This window comes from Cherax quadricarinatus, chromosome 68, assembly GCF_038502225.1.
Source record: "Cherax quadricarinatus isolate ZL_2023a chromosome 68, ASM3850222v1, whole genome shotgun sequence".
NCBI classification, from domain to species: domain Eukaryota; kingdom Metazoa; phylum Arthropoda; class Malacostraca; order Decapoda; family Parastacidae; genus Cherax; species Cherax quadricarinatus.
Genome location: NC_091359.1, coordinates 16085089 through 16106976, shown reverse-complemented (window position 1 = coordinate 16106976; position 21888 = coordinate 16085089). Strand labels below are relative to the sequence as shown.

Here is a 21888-nt window from a genome sequence, read left to right as displayed (position 1 = left end):
AACATCAACCTTGGCCTACTAGATGATCAGCCTGTAACTGATTTCATCAACAATATGAACAACACACCTCTCATACCAACAATAACTAAACCAACCAGGCTCACTGAAACAAGTGCAACCATAATAGACTACATATGGACCAATATACTAGCCCCCCTTAAAATCACAGATAGCACTACAGACCACTACCCTACCTTCCTCTTGACAAACATTAGTAAACCACCACTTGAATACAACAAAGTTTCATTTAGACTCCATGATGAGGCCTCAATAAGGAAGTTCACAGCTGACCTAGAGACTGTTGACTGGCCTACAGAATTTTCCAAGGCCAATGGTATTGATGACTGGACAGACATTTTTCTTAACAAATTACTTAGACTATACAACAAACATTGTCCTCTAAAAACGAAACAGATCACAAACAAACGGCTTGGTTGCCCATGGCTAACCAGCACCATTCTGAAATCCATTGATAAGAAACACCAATATGAAAAGCAATATAGACAGGGCTTAATACACAAAGATATTCTTAAACACTATTCATCAGTCCTCACCAAAGTAATAAAGAAAGCCAAACAACTATACTACTCCAGTAGATTCACTGACACAAGAGGAGATATAAAAAAGACCTTGAAAACACTCTCTCAGATTCTAAGGACTCACAAACTGAAAAAAACCAAGAATATTGTCCTAACTAAACCTAATGAAACACCACTACATCCCACTGACACAGCTAACAAGATAAACGACTTCTTCTCAACCATGGGTTCTAATCTCGCCAATAAAATCCCACGCACCAATGCCCATGCCGGGGACTACCTAGATGGGAATTTCCCAAATTCCTTCTATCTTGTTCCAACTGAGCCCATGGAAGTCACAGAGATTATAAAGTCACTTAAAAATAACTCGGGGAATCTGTCTCATGTCTCACCATTATTGTACAAGAGAGCGGCCCATGTCCTCTCGCATGCTACCTCATTACTTTTTAACAAGTCACTAGAAACTAGCACCTTCCCGAAACTACTCAAGAACCGGCAATGGTTACACCAATACATAAAGGTGGTGACCCTACAGATTTAAACAACTATAGGCCAATATCAAACTTACCATTACTATCCAAAATCTTTGAGAAACTCGTGCACAGGAGACTACATGTATATTCATTTATTACGGCACAAAACATACTCAACCCCCTGCCAATTTGGATTCAGGAAAAATAAAAGCACTAACGATGCAATCATAAAAATGCTAGATCTGCTTTACACAGCATTGGAAAATAAGGAATATCTACTAGGAATTTTTATTGACCTAAGAAAAGCTTTTGACACAGTAGACCATGGCATCCTACTCCACAAACTTGACCATTATGGTATAAGAGGCCATGCACTTGCATATTTCAAATCTTACCTTACTAATAGGTATCAGTATGTCACCATTAAAGACACAGCATCAACAACACAGCCACTTGATACTGGAGTTCCGCAGGGAAGTGTCCTTGGTCCCCTGCTCTTCCTCATATACATCAATGATCTTCCAAACGTATCTCAACACCTGAACCCCCATTCTCTTTGCTGACGACACGACTTATGTCATCTCTCACCCTAATCTTGCCACCCTCAACACCATTGTTAATGAGGAGCTGATCAAAATATTGACTTGGATGACAGCCAATAAACTTAGGCTTAACACTGACAAAACCTACTACATTATGTTTGGTAGCAGAGCAGGAGATGCGCAAATTAACATTAACCCTTTCAGGGTCCAAGGCCAAAATCTGAAGTCACGCACCAGTGTCCAAGAAATTTTGAAAAAAAAAAAATTACTTTTTCTTACAGAATTAAAGAGCATATTTTTGTGAAGGTAATAAAACAAAAAAAATTAGAATCTGATCAGTACTTACCGAGATACAGTGCCAAGAAGTTTGTAGAAAATGATGTGGTGGCGGCAACATCGACGAATTCCACATACGCGTATTATATTATTTTGTTGTTTTAGTTGTTTTTTCTTTTCTTTTCCATTTTTTTCTATTCCTACTAACATTTGGGGCCTGAGAGACCAATACTGTATATAATGTATATATATAAACTCACTGTATTGAACACAATAACCGCACTAAAGTTATTATCATATTATTGTTTACCACTGTTGTTTATTACAATAAACATGCACAAATATTGTATAATACTAATGTTCTATCATATATTTACATATTTACAATCAGTGGACATGGTTTTAGAACTGCTGGAGCTTGTGGAACTCCTTGAAACAAGGCACCATGCACAGAGGCACCTTACATTCCTCACACATAAACCGAGTGTCTTTGCGTCTTTGTTGCCGTCGTTTTGTTTGTGCACAGACAATGCATCTCTTCTGAGCAAATTTCTTTTGAGTTGAAGGAAGCTGTATTATGAAATGATCACCTTCTTTCCTCAAATGCTTGGGTATATTGTGATGAATTCGAGGACCATGTTGTATTGCAGGTGTTGTTGCCTGGTACTTCATTATGAGTTGTCTGACAACAGACAAACAAAATTCACCATACGGTGGTCTGTTACCAGTCTTTATTTGGTACATATTATATGCATTCAGCATTGAAATGTCCATGAGATGGAAGAAAAGTTTCATGTACCACTTGTAACTCTTACGAACACAGTCAACAAAACCAATCTGCATGTCACACTTGTCAACCAAGCGCATGTTTTGTGTATAATCAATCACTGTCACTGGTTTTCGAATACGTTCATTGGTCACTCGATCAACTTTGCCACTGTCTTGCATTTCATTACGGTGAATGGTTGTCAACAATGTGACATCTCGTTTGTCATGCCACCGTAATGCCATGATGTCATTGGCAGTAAACACCTGCACGTCATCACCACGAACACCTGCGTTGAGCCTGGGCATATGTTTACGATTAGAACGCACTGTGCCACACACATCTGTCTTGTTCACTCGCATGAAATCACTGAGTAATGGGCTTGTGTACCAGTTATCGGTATATAATGTATGGCCCTTACCGAGATAAGGTGCCATCATGTTTCTCACTACGTCACCTGATATACCCAATAACATCTTGGTATCTTTCAATGTTTTACTACCCGTGTATACAACAATATCCAACACCAGGCCACTGTCACAATCACAGAGTACAAACAATTTTATACCAAAGCGGTTCCTCTTGCTCGGTATATACTGCTTGAATGACAGTCTACCTTTGAACAAAATCAAAGACTCGTCAATTACAAGATTCTTGAATGGATAAAAGTATATCCAGAACTTTTGTTTGAGATACATGAAAACATTTCTAATCTTGTATAACCTGTCACTTCTGTCAGGCCTGGTTTTGTCAGAGAAGTGCAACATACGTAACAGTAAGATAAACCTGTTCACTGGTATTATTTCACTGAAGGATGGGGTACAAATTAGCCGATCTGTGGACCAGTATGCTTTTATATTATGCTTATAGACGTGAGGCATAAGCATTATTGTTGCAAAAAGCAAATACATTTCTGCAACAGTCGTCTCTTTCCACCTGTGTAGTCTTGACTGTGGTGATAAGATCGTATTTGCCATGGTGTACTGAAAATACTTATTACTTTCCCTGACAATAATTTCCATCAATGGCTGGTCAAAGAATAATTCAAAGAATTCCAGTTCATTGGCCGTGGTTCCAAGGGGACAGGTAGGTAGAATTCCACTTTGCGAGTCATCAAAGTGGTGAGGGCTGGGAACAAAATTGGTATTTTGCTGCCAATCCCAGATACGGTTTGCTGGTGGATACTGGACATCATAGGCTGGTTGTACGGGTGGTTGTGGCGGGCTGGTGGGTGACGCTCCGCTTTGTCCTTGAACTGACGAGTCAGCAGCGTGGGTTCCCGCGTGGCACAGCGAGTCACGCATGGCGGTGCCACTACCACCACCAGCCCCACTAACACCATCCACTGATGTCTCTGGCCCATCCATGCCAAGTGTAGCCACATCATCCTCACTATCACTACCTAAAACGGGTGTAGGGCCACGGGATGTACTCCGGGATGTACTGCGGGATGTACTCCGTCCCCTGGGCACAGCATAGGGTACACTACCCGAGCGCATGCGGCGGCGGACATACCGACGCTTCACTGGTGAATATGTTTCCTCACTATCACTACTCGAATGATCGTCGAGCGCAATAAAATCACAATCCACGTCAGAATCATCGTCATTACTGAAGTCAGAGGCCAGGCCACGGGAAAATATTAGTTTTTTCTTACGTTTAGGAACACCCGACGGTGAGTCACGAGTGCCCACACCAGAGGTAGAAGGTCGAGGATCGTCGGGGTTTTCTGCACTATTATCGATATCCTGGTCATTATTTTCGGTCACTAACTTATCAAAGCCGTAGAATTCGTCTTCATTTCCACTTCCATCAGTGTCAGAACTATCAGACACGAAGAGGAGAGTCCCAATTTTCCGGGGAGTGAGAGCTGACTTGCGACGAGGCATGGTGAACAAGGGTGACTGAGCCGGCGTTCCCACAATGCTATGCAGGCGCCTAGATTTTTTGTTTACGGCGCACACCCACTGCGCAGACCCATTCTCTCATATGTAGGCCTATGAGCGCTTTCGCGCTAAATTTGACGGCGCTAGAATTTTGGCGTAGATCTACGGTTTGGACACTCACCGACCAGCCGTAGATCTACGGGACAGACCCTGAAAGGGTTAAGATCGACAACACTCTAATTGCCAGGCATAATGAGGGCAAATTCCTAGGCCTATACCTCGACAACAACCTGAACTTCAGCACCCATATCCAACACATAACCAAAAAAGTATCCAAAACGGTTGGGATCCTCTCCAAGATACGATACTACGTGCCGCAAACTGCCCTTCTCACACTATACCATTCACTTGTATATCCATACCTCACCTATGCTATCTGTGCTTGGGGTTCAACTGCAGCAACACACCTAAAGCCAATAATAACCCAACGAAAAGCCGCAGTAAGAATAATCACTAAATCCCATCCCTGGCAACACACCCCCCCACTCTTCATAGATCTAAACTTACTCCCTGTTCAGTACATCCACACTTACTACTGTGCAATCTACATCTACAGGACCTTAAATTCCAGTATTAACCTTGACCTAAAACGCTTTCTTGATAGTTGCGACAGAACCCACAGGCACAACACCAGACACAAACATCTCTATGACATTCCCCGTGTCCGACTAAACCTTTACAAAAATTCAATGTATATCAAAGGCCCTAAAATCTGGAACACCCTACCTGAAAATTCTAAAACTGCAGACACATTCATCACCTTCAAAACTACCATCAGAAAACATCTTATCTCCCTGATACACCCTGTCAACTAATTACACGAATACCACCTGGTGGTTAACACTTACACTCACTCACCCATTTGACCATAAACAAAAATATCAATCTCAATCTCAAAATAATGAATCTTAACTAGTCATAAGTTGGCCTGTGATACTCCAATACTGAAACTATGTATAGTGCTAAAACAAAAGCATTCACATTGCTAAACTCACAAACTAGTATTTAGTCACTTAGCCATAATACCAACTTACCTCATAATTTTGTAATATTTTAAACTTAAGATTTAATTTAAGTCTGCCCGAAATGCCTAGCCATGCTAGGTGCTCTAGTGGTACTCTGAATTATTATTTTACTACATGTAAACCACACAGTAACCAAATTCTGTAAACTCAGCATTGTAATCCTTAAAGAGAATAAATTTTGAATTGAATTGAATTCAGATAGACCTAGAGTATTCTTTGATAGGTTCAACGAGAAATTGTAGTTTACTAGTGAACCATTACAGTTTACTGTATTTTAAGCCTGCCCATAATGCTCTGCATACAAGGGGCTTTGGCATGTTGCACTGTAATAACTGTATTCCTTTGTACTTCACTGTATCATGTTCAAATTAATAAATAAATAAATAAATAAATAAATGGGTGAATTATTTGAACTAGTCTACATTATCCTGTGGTACCGTGTACTGTGTAAGCCACCATTGATTGTATATATAGCGCAGGTAGGGAATGCAGGATAAGATTATAAGGTGTTGTGGTTGACATGCCAAGAATGTGTAATTGATGGCAGGTTGCTTTTCTTGGTCTAAAATACTGAACTACTACTATGTGTGGTATGACAAACTGTGTATGGATATGTATTGTACATGCAAACATTAAGCAAAGTGTAGCAGTGTAATAAAATATGTTTTGGCTAAACTTTTTCAATAGAATTATTAATAATTATTTCTAAAATAATGCAGAAAAAAATGGATGTGAGGTGGAGAAAATTATACTAAGCAGTTGTACTATAGTTTAACCAAAAGTTGCAGTACATATAACATTTCTGGCCAATTTATTTTTAAATTACAAATGGTATTAGACTTGGAATGCAACACTGTTGGGCTACGTACTGTCTGGAACATCTCATCTAAAGCACAAGACTTGTTCACCCTGCTGTGTAGAATAAAAGGATGTACAGCACTTCTGATTATTAAAAAATCATTGGCAGAATGAATGCAAACCTACTCATTATGTTTCTTCTTTTTGTCTTTCCTCTCTCATTTCTTCATTGTCTGTTTTTATCATTGGTCTTGAAGTCATGTACGTTGAATGTGAACTCTTATATTTACATGTTAGAAAAATTATTGATTTATTTTAGGTTCTAAAGTCAAAGTATTTTATAGCCACTAGAATTAAATTTTTTTTTATTGCAGGCAGTAGGTGATATGGGGGTGGCCACAAAGGGCACACAATCATCAGGCAAAATGCACACCTCGTTTCGTTTGATGAGACTTCTTTTTTATGGAATCGTTTTCAGCCTTACATCTCTCATAATATTAGGTAAGCCTTTCATACAAGATATAATAGATTCAGAGTAATTGATTGCTAATTAAATGTTGAGTTTCACATATGGTGCAGCATTGTGTAAAGATGACACGAGGTAATCGTAAAGGTTTTCCCCTCCACTTGAAAGGCTGTAACAAACTTTATAGGTTCAGGCTTTTTAATGAGTAAACCCCCACTGATTTCAGCCTGCTCTTTTGTTACATAACTGCCTTGTATAGTTATGCATAAGTGACTATGCAGTAAGATTACAGTAAGCAAGTGATATCACAATATGCAAAATAATTAATAGAATTTGTGAGGAATTTAAGTTATGCCTGACATGTAACTCATAAATTGTACTTGACGTGTGACGCGTCAAAATCTTCACTACACTCCCACGCACAGCATATTGGGCCAGGTGTCAGGTCATATATGAGGTGATACCTCATTCTTATGTCTTCTGATGTCCAATTCTTCTTACAGTTCCTTAATAATGTAAGAAATCACTGAAGCACTTGGAAATTCACTATTTTTTCACAGTAGTTATTTTTCCTAAGTAACTATAATATTAAATTGCCTTTGAATTTTGTTTGTTTTCTGGTTGTCATGTACAGTATGCAGTTGACAATTTTTGACAGTACTTTGATGGACTTTCCACAGTGACTTTAAATAACACATGGCCATTGAAGAGTATTGGCCATAGCACCAACTCCCTGGACCATGTGTCTGTGGCACTAGGTGTGCAGGAGCGAGTGCATGCTGTCATTATTGATGCTGGCTCAACTGGCTCACGTGTCTTAGCTTTCACTTTCTTCAAAAGCCTAACAGGTGCGTATTTTGTCAGACAAGGTCACTGATTTGATTATTAGTGTTGTAGTATTGAAGTTTTATTTGTTCTTATATTTTGGCAGTGAATCCTCTATTTAATGGACTAATAGGGGAAGGGGAGTTCTGTTAAAAGTGATTCTCCATTAAATTTGAATTGTGAAAATATTTTTTCCATGTTTGAAACAGTAATGGATAATTTCCATATTTAATCTACTAAGTTCATTAAACCTGAAAGTAAATTTACCTAGTGGACTGTAACAATAACGAACAGTTTTGAGTTTAACAGAGTTTGTCCATTGATTCTGAATGTTGCCCAGCTACAGGTTTTGTTCATTAAATCAGGTTCCGTTCAATTGAGGTTTTACTATACAATGGTACCTTGACTTACGAGTGCCCCAACTTACGAGTTTTCCGAGTTACGAGCCATTGCTTGGTCAATTTTTCGCTCTGAATTGTGCGCCAGAATCTGAGTTACGAGTGAAAAAAAATATGTATTTACTGAAAATGACATTTGGCAAGAACCCCAACCTAAACGGCACAATGGATGCTGGTTTTGGGACTTGGTACTTATAAAACAATGCTAGTGCTATGTTCTCACTGTAGATAATCATGTAATTATCTTTAGTTATTCTGCAAAAAAATAAAGTTGCTAAGTTTTTGACATTTGCAAAATATCTTGCCCTTTACTCCCACGCAAATCCCAAAATATTTGGAATATTTCCAATATTTCACAAGCCAATTGTAGGACAATCATTTTTTTATGATTTCTGTCAATATTATTGCATTTACTTCAATAATAAATGGTGGGCTTCATGAAATAAGTCAATAACTTACTTCCGAGATAATTGTATATCACTGCACTAGTGATCTAGTGCAGTTAGCCTCTCAAAAACTGTTTTCTCTTACCCTGGACCAAAGAACACATTATAGGACACTCGCCATATTATGGCCTATTTTATTCATTCTAGAGTATATATCATGTTTCTATGTTACTTATAGTGTTTATTATGTCATATTAGATAAATTCTGATAGATAAATAAGCCATAGAGTTGATATTAGCATTATATTGAAGTACAGTGGACCCCCGGTTAACGATATTTTTTCACTCCAGAAGTATGTTCAGGTGCCAGTACTGACCGAATTTGTTCCCATAAGGAATATTGTGAAGTAGATTAGTCTATTTCAGACCCCCAAACATACACGTACAAACACACTTACATAAATACACTTACATAATTGGTCGCATTCGGAGGTGATCGTTATGCGGGGGTCCACTGTATTTTCTCCTCCCCCTGGGGTGGTTTTTTGGGGGCTGGAATGGATTAATGGCATTTCAATTAACTTCAGTGAGGAAAATTGATTTGATATATGAGCAGATTGAGTTACGAGCTCGGTCACGGAATTAATTAAACTCATAAGTCAAGGTACCACTACATTTTCTTAGGTAGCTATATTTTATTATTATTTTTAATTTTAGTACAGTAGTTTTGTTAACTTCTAAGATATTTTCTTTTGAATGTCATAGTGGTCAGATGCTATTTTTTTTTTTTGAAAAGCAATGATCAAAATTAAAAAAAACTAAATTTTGCTATTGTAGCTTGGATCATAATGTCAAAATTGTAACAATCATAGGCCATTATTAAAAGTGCAAATATAAATTTGGAACCCATGTTCAGTATGGAGGCATGTTAGCAGTACAGTGGACCCTCGACCAGCGATGGCATCGATTAACGATAAATCTGACTAGCGATACATTTTATCGCAAAAATTTTGCCTCGATTAGCGCTAAAAAACTCGACCAACACTATTCGTTCCGTCTGAGACGCGTCCACTTCTGGCCAGTGTTTACAAGCCAGCCAGCCACCGCGGTCGCTTCCAAGCATACAATCGGAACATTTCATATTATCACAGCCTTTTTAGTGATTGCACCTGCAAAATAAGTCACCATGGGCCCCAAGAAAGCTTCTAGTGCCAACCCTACAGCAAAAAGGGTGAGAATTACTATGGATATGAAGAAAGAGATCATTGCTAAGTATGAAAGTGGAGTGCATGTCTCCGAGCTGGCCAGGCTGTACACAAAACCCCAATCAACCATCGCTACTATTGTGGCCAAGAAAACGGCAATCAAGGAAGCTGTTCTTGCCAAAGGTGCAACTATGTTTTCGAAACTGAGATCACAAGTGATAGAAGATGTTGAGAGACTGTTATTGGTATGGATAAACGAAAAACAGATAGCAGGAGATAGCATCTCTCAAGCGATCATATGTGAAAAGGCTAGGAAGTTGCATGACGATTTAATTAGAAAAATGCCGGCAACTAGTGGTGATGTGAGTGAATTTAAGGCCAGCAAAGGTTGGTTTGAGAGATTTAAGAATCATAGTGGCATACATAGTGTGAGGCATGGTGAGACTGCCAGTTTGGACCAAAAAGCAGCTGAAAAATATGTGCAGGAATTCAAGGAGTACATAGACAGTGAAGGACTGAAACCTGAACAAGTGTTTAATGGTGACACTGGCAATGTTGTGAAACACTTTAGGAATGTCATAAAGGAACGGGAGGTACAGGCCTCTATGGGCAGATACTGTATGTTGTGCGACAGAGGTCCAGTGACTCTCAAGCTGGTCCTAGTGGCATTAAAAGAAGAAGGGAAGTAACCCCGAAAAAGGACTTGCCACCTCAAGTCCTAATGGAAGGGGATTCCCCTTCTAAACACTAAGACCATCAACACACTCCCCTCTTCCCATCCCATCAATCATCACCAGATCTTCAATAAAGGTAAGTGTCATGTAACTGTGCATGTCTTCTTCAGTTTGTGTGTATTAAAATTAATATTTCATGTGTTAAAATTTTTTTTTTTTCAATACTTTTGGGTGTCTTGCACGGATTAATTTGATTTCCATTATTTCTTATGGGGAAAATTAACTTGACTAACTATTATTTTGACTAACGATGAGCTCTCAGGAACTGATTAATAGCGTTAGTTGAAGGGCCACTGTTTTGCTTCTCAGACCAACAGTAACAAGTATTTAGTTAACAGTTTACAGTGGAACGTCGGTTTTTGTATGCCCTGGTTTTCGTAGGATTCGGTTTTCGATGACTTTTTTCAACGAAATTTTGTCCCAGTTTTCGTACATCCGCTGTGTTTTCGTAGCATTGACAATGGTCAGCTGTACCAAATGTGTCCACCTCCCCACACCCACACAAAGCATCCCATGCATTCTGACTCAGTCTGGCTTTGTTTCTCATTGATTGAGCAATACCCCCAAGCGTTCATCCAAAACATTTCATAATAATCCATTGGTTTTTGTGCTTGTTTATTGAGTGCGACTGCTATATAAGCCACTATGGGACCAAAGAAAGTTCTGAGTGCCAGCCCTTTGATAAAGAAGGCAAGAAACATGATAGAATTCATGAAAAAAATCATAGCAAAGTACGAAAGTGGCGTACGCATGGCCGATCTCACCAGTAAAAGACAAAGAAGGGAAGTAATCCCAGATAGGGCCTTGATACCTGAAGTCCTGATGGGGGGGATTCCCCTTCCAAACAATAACCTCTCCTCTTCCCTCTCCCCTCCTCGCCATCTTCCATACGCCAACAAGAGTCTTCAGTAAAGGTAAAAGTGATGTTAAATGTTCATTTATCCATTTCATTAGTCATTTATATTTATTTCTCATTGCTTTCTGTATGTAAAACTATAGTTATTCTTTATAAAATGTGTTTTTTGTTAATATTTTTGGGTGTCTGGAACGGATTAATTGGATTTACATTATTTCTTGTGGGAAATATTGCTTCAGTTTTACATTATTTCTTGTGGGAAATATTGCTTCAGTTTTCATACAATTTGGTTTTTGTCAGACCTTTCTGGAACGAATTAATCACGAAAACTGAGGTTCCACTGTATTACTAAATCTGCCAGTTTTGGCTGAAACAGCATAATTTATTTTTTTTAATGAATTTTGCTCTTTAATCCCTGATGTGTACGGTATGTGTAATTTTCAAACTAATGCAACTTTGTAGTTGTTTTCTATACTTGGGATATTACTTTTGAAGCTTTGCATGGTCCTCTGGTTTTATCTTAGATTGTCGTATCTTTTCAAGTACATGTCAATAATCATGTTTCAAGAGTACAAGATATGGTCAGCATTAGAATAACAATAAGAACTGATTTAAAGGTGGTATCAATAGCATATGAGAAGTTTTTACAAAGTAGAAGTGATGCAAGGAGGGAAGAGTATATGGAGAAAAAGAGAGAGGTTAAGAGAGTGGTGAAGCAATGTAAAAAGAGAGCAAATGAGAGAGTGGGTGAGATGTTATCAACAAATTTTGTTGAAAATAAGAAAAAGTTTTGGAGTGAGATTAACAAGTTAAGAAAGCCTAGAGAACAAATGGATTTGTCAGTTAAAAATAGGAGAGGAGAGTTATTAAATGGAGAGTTAGAGGTATTGGGAAGATGGAAGGAATATTTTGAGGAATTGTTAAATGTTGATGAAGATAGGGAAGCTGTGATTTCGTGTATAGGGCAAGGAGGAATAACATCTTGTAGGAGTGAGGAAGAGCCAGTTGTGAGTGTGGGGGAAGTTCGTGAGGCAGTAGGTAAAATGAAAGGGGGTAAGGCAGCCGGGATTGATGGGATAAAGATAGAAATGTTAAAAGCAGGTGGGGATATAGTTTTGGAGTGGTTGGTGCAATTGTTTAATAAATGTATGGAAGAGGGTAAGGTACCTAGGGATTGGCAGAGAGCATGCATAGTTCCTTTGTATAAAGGCAAAGGGGATAAAAGAGAGTGCAAAAATTATAGGGGGATAAGTCTGTTGAGTGTACCTGGTAAAGTGTATGGTAGAGTTATAATTGAAAGAATTAAGAGTAAGACGGAGAATAGGATAGCAGATGAACAAGGAGGCTTTAGGAAAGGTAGGGGGTGTGTGGACCAGGTGTTTACAGTGAAACATATAAGTGAACAGTATTTAGATAAGGCTAAAGAGGTCTTTGTGGCATTTATGGATTTGGAAAAGGCGTATGACAGGGTGGATAGGGGGGCAATGTGGCAGATGTTGCAAGTGTATGGTGTAGGAGGTAGGTTACTGAAAGCAGTGAAGAGTTTTTACGAGGATAGTGAGGCTCAAGTTAGAGTATGTAGGAAAGAGGGAAATTTTTTCCCAGTAAAAGTAGGCCTTAGACAAGGATGTGTGATGTCACCGTGGTTGTTTAATATATTTATAGATGGGGTTGTAAGAGAAGTAAATGCGAGGGTCTTGGCAAGAGGCGTGGAGTTAAAAGATAAAGAATCACACACAAAGTGGGAGTTGTCACAGCTGCTCTTTGCTGATGACACTGTGCTCTTGGGAGATTCTGAAGAGAAGTTGCAGAGATTGGTGGATGAATTTGGTAGGGTGTGCAAAAGAAGAAAATTAAAGGTGAATACAGGAAAGAGTAAGGTTATGAGGATAACAAAAAGATTAGGTGATGAAAGATTGAATATCAGATTGGAGGGAGAGAGTATGGAGGAGGTGAACGTATTCAGATATTTGGGAGTGGACGTGTCAGCGGATGGGTCTATGAAAGATGAGGTGAATCATAGAATTGATGAGGGAAAAAGAGTGAGTGGTGCACTTAGGAGTCTGTGGAGACAAAGAACTTTGTCCTTGGAGGCAAAGAGGGGAATGTATGAGAGTATAGTTTTACCAACGCTCTTATATGGGTGTGAAGCGTGGGTGATGAATGTTGCAGCGAGGAGAAGGCTGGAGGCAGTGGAGATGTCATGTCTGAGGGCAATGTGTGGTGTGAATATAATGCAGAGAATTCGTAGTTTGGAAGTTAGGAGGAGGTGCGGGATTACCAAAACTGTTGTCCAGAGGGCTGAGGAAGGGTTGTTGAGGTGGTTCGGACATGTAGAGAGAATGGAGCGAAACAGAATGACTTCAAGAGTGTATCAGTCTGTAGTGGAAGGAAGGCGGGGTAGGGGTCGGCCTAGGAAGGGTTGGAGGGAGGGGGTAAAGGAGGTTTTGTGTGCGAGGGGCTTGGACTTCCAGCAGGCATGCTTGAGCGTGTTTGATAGGAGTGAATGGAGACAAATGGTTTTTAATACTTGACGTGCTGTTGGAGTGTGAGCAAAGTAACATTTATGAAGGGATTCAGGGAAACCGGCAGGCCGGACTTGAGTCCTGGAGATGGGAAGTACAGTGCCTGCACTCTGAAGGGGGGGTGTTAATGTTGCAGTTTAAAAACTGTAGTGTAAAGCACCCTTCTGGCAAGACAGTGATGGAGTGAATGATGGTGAAAGTTTTTCTTTTTCGGGCCACCCTGCCTTGGTGGGAATCGGCCGGTGTGATAATAAAAAATCAATAGCAATTTTAAGGTTGATGCATTCATAGGTTTGTCAGGTTTTACTTTCGTGATGGTGGTTACTTGCATACTTGAACGAATAAACTCTTAGCTTGGTTCAAGAACAAGATGTGTAACCAGCATGCCATGCTCTCAGGATATAAAACTCATATCAGAACTTGAATTTGTTCTAATATGAGTTACGTGTTATTTGTGTGTTTATTGAAATTGACCAGAAAATAGTCAAATGCAAAATAATTATGGATGAACAGAAAGTGGAGGGGAAAAACAGGTTTGAGTATACAGTACCTTTTTGTGATGGTAGCAGAATGGAACTGGACATACCACAGATGGTTAAAAGGCAGTTAGACCTCTTATCTTCAAAGTAATTACAATAATCATCTTTTGCTTGTGGGAAACATAGCATAATCAAAATAGATATTAAAAAAAATAATTATACTGACAGCATTTAGGGGTGTTTGCTCCTTTTTTGTCCCTTGTATATTGTTGGGAATCAATTTATGTAATAGGTATAGGCCTAAATCAAAACTTTCAGCTGAAAGTCAACCTATATCACAAAGCTGACTTGTATGCAGGCATTTACATTACTTTTGATATCCATGTTTAACTCAGTTTTGCATAATAACTATGTCAGTTAATGTGCTTAAAATCTGTAATAACTTATCAAAAGAAACTTACAGCTGTACAGTAATTAAAAAGTTAATGAGAAATTTCAACACAACTCATTCAAGTTCTAGGCTAGCATATCTGCAATAAGCATTGTATCAACTCTTAAGTATATACAGTTCTAGTCACAGCATATGCCGCCCCTTCCCCACACACGTACCAAAACAAGTCATGGTACGTGATGAGGTATCACAGTGGGCGCCTGTGGTGAGCAGGATCCCACAGGAGTCAGTCCTATGACCAGTGCTATTTTTGGTATATGTGAATGACATGATGCAAGGGATAGACTCAGAAGTGTCCCTGTTTGCAGGTGATGTGAAGTTAATGAGGAGAATTAAATCAGATGAGGATCAGGCAGGACTACCAAGAAACCTGGATAGGATGGACACACAGTCTAGCGACTGGCTTCTCAAATTTAACCTCGCCAAATGCAAAGTCATGAAGATCGGGGAAGGGCAAAGAAGACCGCAGACAGAGTATAGGCTCGTATGTTGGATTGCGTGCACCCAGCAGTAACAGTCTGGTTGATCAGGCTCTGATCCACCAGGAGGCCTGGTCACAGACTGGGCCGTGGGGGCGTTGACCCCCGGAACTCTCTCCAGGTAAATTCCAGGTAGGAGGCCAGAGACTGCAAACCTCACTCAAGGATAAAGATCTTGGGGTGAGTATAACACCGAGCACGTCTCCAGAAGCACACGTCAACCAGATAACTGGTGCAGCATGTGGGCGCCTGGCAAACCTGAGAATAGCATTCAGATACCTTAGTAAGGAATCATTGAAGACACTGTACACTGTGTACATCAGGCCCATACAGGAGTATGCAGCACCAGTTTGGAACCCACACCTGGTCAAGCATGTCAAGAAATTAGAGAAAGTGCAAAGGTTTGCAACAAGGCTAGTTCCAGAGCTAAGGGGAATGTCCTACAAAGAAAGGTTAAGGGAAATTGGCCTGACGACACTGGAGGACAGGAGGGTTAGGGGAGACATGATAATGACATACAAAATACTGCATGGAATAGATAAGGTGGACAGAGACAGGATGTTCCAGAGAGGGAACACAGAAACAAAGGGTCACAGTTGGAAGTTGAAGACTCAGATGAGTCAGAGGGATGTTAGGAAGTATTTCTTCAGTCATAGAGTTGTCAAGAAGTGGAATAGTCTAGCAAGTGATGTAGTGGAGGCAGGAACCATACATACCTTTAAGATGAGGCATGATAAAGCTTATAGAGCAGGGAGAGAGAGGACCTAGTAGTAATCAGTGAAGAGGCAGGGCCAGGAGCTGAGTCTCGACCCCTGCAACCACAATTAGGTGAGTACATACCATGAAATTTTATAATACAGTGGTACCTTGACTTACGAGTTTAATTCGTTCCATGACCCAGCTCGTAACTCAGTTTGCTCGTATATCAAATCAGTTTTCTTCATTGAAATTAATTGAAATGCCATAATCCGTTCCAGTGGAATTAATGGCTCTCGTGAGGCAGGAGAAAATACAGTGGAACCTCGCCTAACGAATGCATCACATAACGTTAAATCCGCCTAGCGATACATTTTAACGCAAAAATTTTGCCTCGGCTAGCGCTAAAAAACTCTCTCAATGTGGTTCGTTTGAGACGCATCCACGTGCAGCTTGAGCCCGCCTTACTTGTTCCGTGGGTGCCAGTGTTTACAAGCCAGCCACCGCAGTCGCTTCCAAGCATACAATCGGAACATTTCATATTATTACAGCCTTTTTAGTGATTGCACCTGCAAAATAAGTCACCATGGGCCCCAAGAAAGCTTCTAGTGCCAACCCTACAGCAAAAAGAGTGAGAATTACTATGGATATTAAGAAAGAGATCATTGCTAAGTATGAAAGTGGAGTGCGTGTCTCCGAGCTGGCCAGGTTGTACACAAAACCCCAATCAACCATCGCTACTATTGTGGCCAAGAAAACAGCAATCAAGGAAGTTGTTCTTGCCAAAGGTGCAACTTTGTTTTCGAAAATGAGATTGCAAGTGATAGAAGATGTTGAGAGACTGTTATTGGTGTGGATAAACGAAAAACAGATAGCAGGAGATAGCATCTCTCAAGCGATCATATGTGAAAAGGCTAGGAAGTTGCATGATGATTTAATTAGAAAAATGCCGGCAACTAGTGATGTGAGTGAATTTAAGGCCAGCAAAGGTTGGTTTGAGAGATTTAAGAATCGTAGTGGCATATATAGTGTGATAAGGCATTGTGAGGCTGCCAGTTCGGACCACAAAGCGGCTGAAAAATATGTGCAGGAATTCAAGGAGTACATAGACAGTGAAGGACTGAAACCTGAACAAGTGTTTAATTGGGACGAAACAGGCCTGTTTTGGAAGAAAATGCCAAACAGGACGTACATTACTGAGGAGGAAAAGGCACTCCCAGGACATAAGCCTATGAAAGACAGGCTTAGTCTGTTGATGTGTGCCAATGCTAGTGGTGATTGCAAAGTGAAGCCTTTATTGGTGTATCACTCTGAAACTCCCAAAGTGTTCAGGAAAAACAATGTCCTCAAGGCTAATTTGTATGTGCTGTGGAGGGCAAACAGTAAGGCATGGGTCACTAGGGACTTTTTCTATGACTGGTTACACCATGCATTTACCCCCACTGTGAAAAATTACCTAATTGAAAAGAAATTAGACCTTAAGTGCCTCCTGGTATTAGACAATGCTCCTGGTCATCCTTCAGACGTGGCAGAGCGACTTTCTGCAGAAATGAGCTTCATTAAGGTCATGTTTTTGCCTCCTAATACTACTCCTCTCCTGCAGCCCATGGACCAGCAGGTCATTTCCAACTTCAAGAAACTGTACACAAAAGCTATGTTTGAAAGGTGCTTTGTAGTGACCTCAGAAACTCAGTTGACTCTAAGAGAGTTTTGGAGAGATCACTTTAGCATCCTCAATTGTGTAAACATTATAGGTAAGGCTTGGGAGGAAGTGACTAAGAGGACCTTGAACTCTGCTTGGAAGAAACTGTGGCCAGAATGTGTAGACAAAAGGGATTTTGAAGGGTTTGAGGCTAATCCTGGGAATCCTATGCCAGTTGAGGAATCCATTGTGGCATTGGGGAAGTCCTTGGGGTTGGAGGTTAGTGGGGAGGATGTGGAAGAGTTGGTGGAGGAGGACAATGAAGAACTAACCACTGATGAGCTCCTAGATCATCTTCAACAGCAAGAGGCCACACCTGAGGAAACTGCTTCGGAGGAGGGGATAGAGAAATTGAGGAAGTTGCCTACTTCAAAGATTAAGGAAATGTGTGCAATGTGGCTTAAAGTACAAACCTATTTTGATGAAAATCACCCTCACACAGCTATTGCAAGCCGTGTTCGCAACCTGTACACTGACAATGTTGTGAAACACTTTAGGAATGTCATAAAGGAACGGGAGGTATAGGCCTCTATGGACAGATATGTTGTGCAACAGAGGTCCAGTGACTCTCAAGCTGGTCCTAGTGACATTAAAAGAAGGGAAGTAACCTCGGAAAAGGACTTGCCACCTCAAGTCTTAATGGAAGGGGATTCCCCTTCTAAACACTAACACCATCAACACTCTCCCCTCCTCCCATCCCATCAATCATCACCAGATCTTCAATAAAGGTAAGTGTCATGTAACTGTGTATGTCTTCTTCAGTTTGTGTGTATTAAAATTAATATTTCATGTGATAAAAATTTTTTTTTGTTCATACTTTGGGGTGTCAGGAATGGATTAATTTGATTTCCATTATTTCTTATGGGGAAAATTAATTCGCCTAACGATAATTTCGCCTAATGTTGAGCTCTCAGGAACGGATTAATAGCATTAGGCGAGGGTCCACTGTACTTCAGTATAGCGCTAATATGAACTCTGTGGCTTATTTATCTATCACATTTGATCTAATATGACATAATAACCATAAAATTAGCATAGAAACATAATATATACTCTAGAATGAATAAAATATGTCATTATGTGATGAGTGATGGCGGCCACTCCTGAGGTAAAAATAATTACGTATCGTTCTGACCATAACTTCTCATTATTGCCCTTCTGAGGTCTTATTATAAGAGAAAATGGAGTGTTTGTGAGGCTAACTGCACTAGATCACTAGTTTCACAAGGAAAACACTGACACAAAAACGATTTTCTCGGATTTTTTTTTTTTCCCAAGTCAGGAGACCGGCCAACGTTTTGGGTGAATATCTGGGAAGCAAATCAGCATAAATGCCTCGTGCCTTCTCGCAGAGAAGGCACGTTGCACGAAGTACATACTACGCTTGTACTGCCTAGCTAAGTTGACTACAGCACACTTCGCTCGTGTTTTTCTATGATTTCATGCTTTAATTCAATGGACATCATCATCCTCTTCTTCTCAGCATTGTCCTTTGCACTTACTTTCTTAGGACCCATGGTTAGACAAAAGGAATTTGGCAAAATAACTGTACAAAACGCAAGCACAACACAAGAGAGATGCTTCCACAGCGAGGTAACCATGTGCATTGTTGTGGCATTTGCTGCGCCAACTAGTTTCAGCATATCTGAAGCTTGCTCGTAACTCGGATTTTGGCTTGCAGTTCAAAGTAAAAAATCGACCGAACGATGGCTCGTAACTCGGAAAACTCGTAAGTTGGGGCACTTGTAAGTCAATGTACCACTGTATATACTGTATATTTGCACACTTACTGAGGTTTTAATACTCGGTGCTATGTCTTTTATGCTTCATCACATCCCTCAGCCATGTAGGAAGACTCTCACATAAATTCTTGAAGGTTTGGGGAGGTATATTATTCCATGCCCCACGTAGAGCAGCCTCCAGCCATGGGATGAAACTGATATCCTTGCCCAGTAAACTTTGTTTCACTATTGACCAGAGGTTCTCAATAGGGGTTTAGGTCTGGGGAATTGCCTGGCCAGTCATTAAAGAACCTCACTTCACAGTCCTTAAGCCACTGAACTACAGATTTGGTGGTATGACACAGTGTACTGTCCTGCATAAAAACCGTAGCCCCACACTTGTCAAGCACTTCGGGTAAATTGTCGCAAAATAACTTCAGGTAATTATACTGGCTCATATACTGGCTTTTGGGAAGCACAGTGAGTTCACCAACACTGAACACCCCCAAACCATGAGCGAGTCTGGGTGTTTGGTGGTCCCACAGGTGTAGCGTGGGTCTAGCAGGTCACTACCTCTGGGCCAGTACACATGTTCCCCACAGTTACAGGTGATGGTGAAGGTTGTTTCATCACTCCAAAGTACTTCAGACTACTGTTGAGGATTCCAGTGAAGATGTTTCTTTGCATAATCCAGCCTACATTTCTTCTGTGGCTTGGAGAGGATTTGTTTCTTAACCTGGCAGTGACTACTATAGCCCAGTTCTGACACATATCTGTTAACAGTTCTTACAGACACCTCTGGGAGAAGATGTGGGTTCTTTTCTTTCAGTTCTCTAGCAGTTATCTTAGGTGTACTCTCTAACTGATTCTTTAACACAGTTAAGGCACGAACAGATGTCTTCTTCAAGGGGCCAGGCCGAGGTTTGGCAGACAGTAACTCGACACCGCCACCAGTCTTGAAACACTGCACCCAGTTCCTCACTGAACACACACACACACACACACACACACCAACATTCCTCTATTTCTTTCATCTGTTGCCCTGCTTTGTGAAACCCTATGATTTGAACTATAGTTTCAGGTGTTATAGACTTCCTTTTATTCATAATCAAACATGTATAGCCCCAAAACCAAAGGGAACACCATACAAAAGATGGGGTGGATGAGACACAAAAGTGCAACACTTCCTCTCACCACGACAGCCACGTGATCACTGAGGAGTCACTGTAGAGTGTGGCAGCAGGCTGTGATGTCATGGTAATGGCTGCTACCTGGCATAATGCACTGACCAAAAAAGACCCCCTATATGGTAGGCCTTTGATTTTCGTCATGGCATTATGCCGGGTGAGCGTCCCGGCATAGTGCCATGATTAGCACTGTATGTAGTATAGTATGTACAGGTACTTTAATGTCTACTCTGATGGCTTTGCTATTGTAACATAGTGTTGATATTATTGCATCATCCTGCATTTAGAATTATTATTATTAATAATTACCATATTATTATTATTCTCTGTGGGGTAGTGGAGAAGAATCTTTCCTCCATAAGAGGTGACTAAAATGCTGGGAACAAGGGGCTAGTAACCCCTTCTCCTGTATAAATTACTAAATGTAAAACAAAAAAACTTAATATTTTTTTTTTTTTTTTTGGGGGGGGGGTCACCCTGCCTTAGTAGGAGATGGCCAGTGTTAAAAAATTAAATTACTATTATTATCATTATTATTATTATTATTATTATTGACCTTATTGTTAGTGGTGGTGGTATTTCCTAATATAGTAATTCTAATGCTGCATTGAGCTCTTTACTAAGAAAACAGAATATTTTTTAACCCATATCTAACTCTTAATTCTATTGTAGTTCTACACATTTGCTCTCTTTTTATACAGTACCTGAAATTCTATGTTGAAAACAAAAAAATAAAAAGCTTCACTCAAATGCAGTATAGATGCTCATCACTTTATGATGGTTCGATTTACGATATTTCGATTGTATGAAGGTGTGATAGCAATGCACATTCGGAAGTCATCGAACTTTTTTTTTTTTTTTTGTACTGTAGAGTACTGTACATTTGTTGTAGGATAAACCTGTATTCATTTATTTACTTTTCAATACTTGTATTTGTTTATTTAGTTATTCAGTGACAGTAGTTATTTATTTATTTATCATTTCATATTCATATTTGACTTATGATATTTTCAACTTATGATGAGTTCGTCGGAAAGTAACCACATCGTAAGTCGAGGAGCACCTGTTTTTATCTTATGAGAGAGAGTTCACTCATTTTGATCTTAGTGATTGAAATAGAATAAATATAATATGCACATGTTGTTAGGTAAGACACATATGCAACAGTTAGGTATCTTTATTTCGAAATAAAGATACCTAACTGTTGCATATGTGTCTTACCTAACAACCTGTCGGTATTTTATACCATTTTAATGTTCATAATATGCACATGCAGGTGGGCCCCACTTATGCAGCAGGTTAGGTTCTGGTTACAGCCATAATGCAAAAATTGCTGTAAAGGGAACCATAGCCTTTTTTCACTTTCAGATGCATATAAAAACCTGATAACATGTTATACTGTCATAAATTAAG

General features: G+C 39.8%; 1 protein-coding gene across 7 annotated transcripts in view; it reads left to right on the top strand.

Moving 5' to 3' along the window:
- Positions 1 to 21888, top strand: part of LOC128697734 (ectonucleoside triphosphate diphosphohydrolase 5) — a 108094-nt gene that overhangs the window by 26537 nt on the left and 59669 nt on the right. For all 7 annotated transcript variants that reach the window (XM_053789602.2, XM_053789604.2, XM_053789603.2 and 4 more), the window contains 2 exons: positions 6740 to 6866; positions 7512 to 7679. In XM_053789602.2, the coding sequence (XP_053645577.1) occupies positions 6740 to 6866; positions 7512 to 7679 (295 nt within the window). The remainder of the gene's footprint in view (positions 1 to 6739; positions 6867 to 7511; positions 7680 to 21888) is intronic.